Source organism: Cariama cristata, unplaced genomic scaffold (assembly GCF_000690535.1).
Source record: "Cariama cristata isolate BGI_N322 unplaced genomic scaffold, ASM69053v1 scaffold19224, whole genome shotgun sequence".
Classification (NCBI taxonomy): domain Eukaryota; kingdom Metazoa; phylum Chordata; class Aves; order Cariamiformes; family Cariamidae; genus Cariama; species Cariama cristata.
This window is the reverse complement of record NW_009613928.1, coordinates 53957-56611: the sequence shown is the minus strand read 5'-3', so window position 1 is coordinate 56611 and position 2655 is coordinate 53957. Positions and strand designations below refer to the sequence as shown.

Here is a 2655-nt window from a genome sequence, read left to right as displayed (position 1 = left end):
GCGCCGTCGGGCTTGGGGGGCTGCGACCTCCGAGTCCCTCGGCTCTCCTTTGGTAATTTGAACCGCACGACGTTTTTGGGGCTACCTATGGAGTCAGGCACTTTGGCCGCGGGGCTGGGCTCTGGCTGAGCGCAGCGCGGCGTCTCCTTCTCCTCCTCCTTCTCCTCCTCCTCCTCCTCGCTGACGCAGCCCCTCGCCCCGGCCGGGGGTTGAGCCTCGCCGGCTTTTGGGAGAGAGCCCTTCTTGGCCGCCTTTCTCGCCTCGCCTGTCCCTTTGCGGTCGGCGGAAAGCTTCGCCGCCGCTTTCTCCGACTTGCTCGGTCTGGAATCCGGAGCGAAGGGCTTGGTGGCATCATCCGACAAGTCGCTGGCGTTGTTAGTCCAGGGGTCCGAGCTCTCCGGGTGGCTCCCACCCACGGCGGGGGGGCTGCTCCTGGGCAGCTTTTTCTTAGTGTTCGTTCTCGTTTTGCTTTTCATTTTCTTTGTGGCCTCGCTCTGCTTGAACGGGGACCTGAGGGAATGGTCCATCATGAAGCTCAGCAAGGTCTCCTCGTCCTGGAGGAGCTCCTCGGAGAGGCCGGGGGTGCTGTCCTCGTGGTGGGCGTTGTTGAGGGACCACTCGCTCATCGCCATGTTCTCGGCGGTGATCTGGACCGACTGCGCCAACCAGCTGTTGAAGAAGGTCCCGTCGATGGGGAAGGAGGTTGACAAGCCTGGAAAAAAACAAAAGTGGAAGATTGCCTCAGAAGCCAGAACAGCCACGCTGCCCTCTGACACCGCCACCAACTTCACCGAAACTCCCCGGCACTGGAGGAACACTCACAAGGTCAACCGTAACGCACCACATCAGGGCAGAGAAGAGGGTTTACTCCAGCACCAATGCTGAATTTGGGGTTCACTGAGGTCACAGCACAACAACCCGAGGGGTCCTCCACATCCAACACTCCCCGAACCCCCCTGAGTCTAAACCGAGCATCTTTCTGCAGCGAAGATGCCAAGCCCCAACTCGCCGCAGCACCGGTGGAAAACCCCTTCTCGTGCAAAGGCAGCAGACAAACGATCCGGGTGTAAGCCTAAAAATTTGGTGACTGCTACCAGAGCGGGACTTGCGCCGGGGCGAGGGGTGACAGGTCCCCCCGGGAGCAGCTGCGCTGGGTCCCCGCGCGCTGCCAAAACCCCGGACACCAGCGGAGCCCGGCGGTCGGTGGAGAGGTGGGACCGGTGCTACGTCTGCCGGCAACGGCGGGGAGGGCGGGAGGCAGGTCTGAGAACATCACCTAATACTTGAGAGAGGTGTGAAAACTGAGGAAGAGGAGCAGAGATGACCGGTCAGAATGGAAAAAACTGAAGAACTTCCCAATAATTACATCTGAGAGCAAGACCAAACCTTGTGGGCTGGGTTGGGTCTAATTAGCAACTGGAAAGGCACATACCTCGGCAATTTTAACCCCCGTTACAGAAACCCACAGGTTCAACATCAGAGCTGGTTTTATGGATGAAGGAAAAATGAGGTTTGGTTTTTGATTTCAGGTGAGAGCTTTCCTTTTAAAGCAGTCAGTCAGCAAGAGAAGAGGGAAGGAGCAGTGGCACAGGCAGGGTGGCGCTCTCGACGACAGCTTTGCAGCCCCTGCGAGCAGCGATCGGGGATGTGAGCCCGCACCTCCACGCTGCCCGGGTGAGCCACCACCGCGGGGGGGGTGAACAAAACACCCTGCCCAACGCCAGGGCTGCTCAAGGGTGGCACCGGGGAGGGCGGTCAGGTCGGATTCCCCCCTCGGAGGTGGCAATGTCAAGGTGGGAGTCCTGCACCTCCTGGGAGGTCACCACGGTCCTTTTGGAGAAGGCAGCCCCCCGACCCTGGCACCAGCCCCATGCAGGGGAGGGGAAGCAGAAGGAGGGATGAGTTCAGGGCATCGCGTGGTACCCAGGCACCAAACAGCCCAAGGTCTTGTCGGCAAAGGCGCTGCCAAGCTGGCCTTCCCCCAGCCCTTCTCTGGTGACTGCAGCCCCAAGTGATGCTTCAAGCCCTTAACAAAACCCAGGAGGTTACAAGACCCTGGTGAAGCTTTGGGTTGGCAGCCTGGTTTCCCAGGCTGGCAGCAGTGCAGCTTTTCTTGGAGATGCCCTAGTCCTCCATCATTTGATGGAATTTTCCCCAGAAAATCCAAAGTTTCTTTAGCAGAGAACAGCACGGAGCCAGGATGAGTGCAAAAGCCCCGTTTCTAAAGGGGCTCCTGCCTAAAAACCAACAACTTTGGGATGAACCGAAAGCAGCAGAGCCGGGGTGAGCAATGGGCAAAGCAGAGCAAGGCAGGGTGGCCCAGACCTCCCACAGAAACTCTCTGCACCCCCAGGAGGGCCCTATAGCCCCCCCAGACTGCCCGAGAGCCCCATGGGACCGGTGCAGGCCCTGTGCACCCACGGGGCAGCTGAGCACGTGTGAACTCATCACCTCCTGCCCCGCACGCTGGGGGAGGTGACAGTGCCGGAGGAAGACGAACAAAAACCCAATTCCATGAAAACATCATATGCAGTTGTCAAGGATTTTGTCAAAAAAGACTTTTTTGTTGTTTTTTTTACTTCCCCCCGTCTGCTGCCCCAGCGGTGGTCAGTTGTAGTTGATGGGGAAGAGCCGGCGGGGGAATGACGCACCCCC

General features: G+C 59.1%; 1 protein-coding gene across 1 annotated transcript in view; it reads right to left on the bottom strand.

Annotated features, from left to right (window-relative positions):
- Window positions 1-2655, bottom strand: part of JADE2 (jade family PHD finger 2) — a gene marked incomplete at its 5' end in the record, with an annotated part of 37553 nt that overhangs the window by 881 nt on the left and 34017 nt on the right. The window contains one exon of the mRNA XM_009699222.1: window positions 5-712. Within this exon, the coding sequence (XP_009697524.1) occupies window positions 5-712 (708 nt within the window). The remainder of the gene's footprint in view (window positions 1-4; window positions 713-2655) is intronic.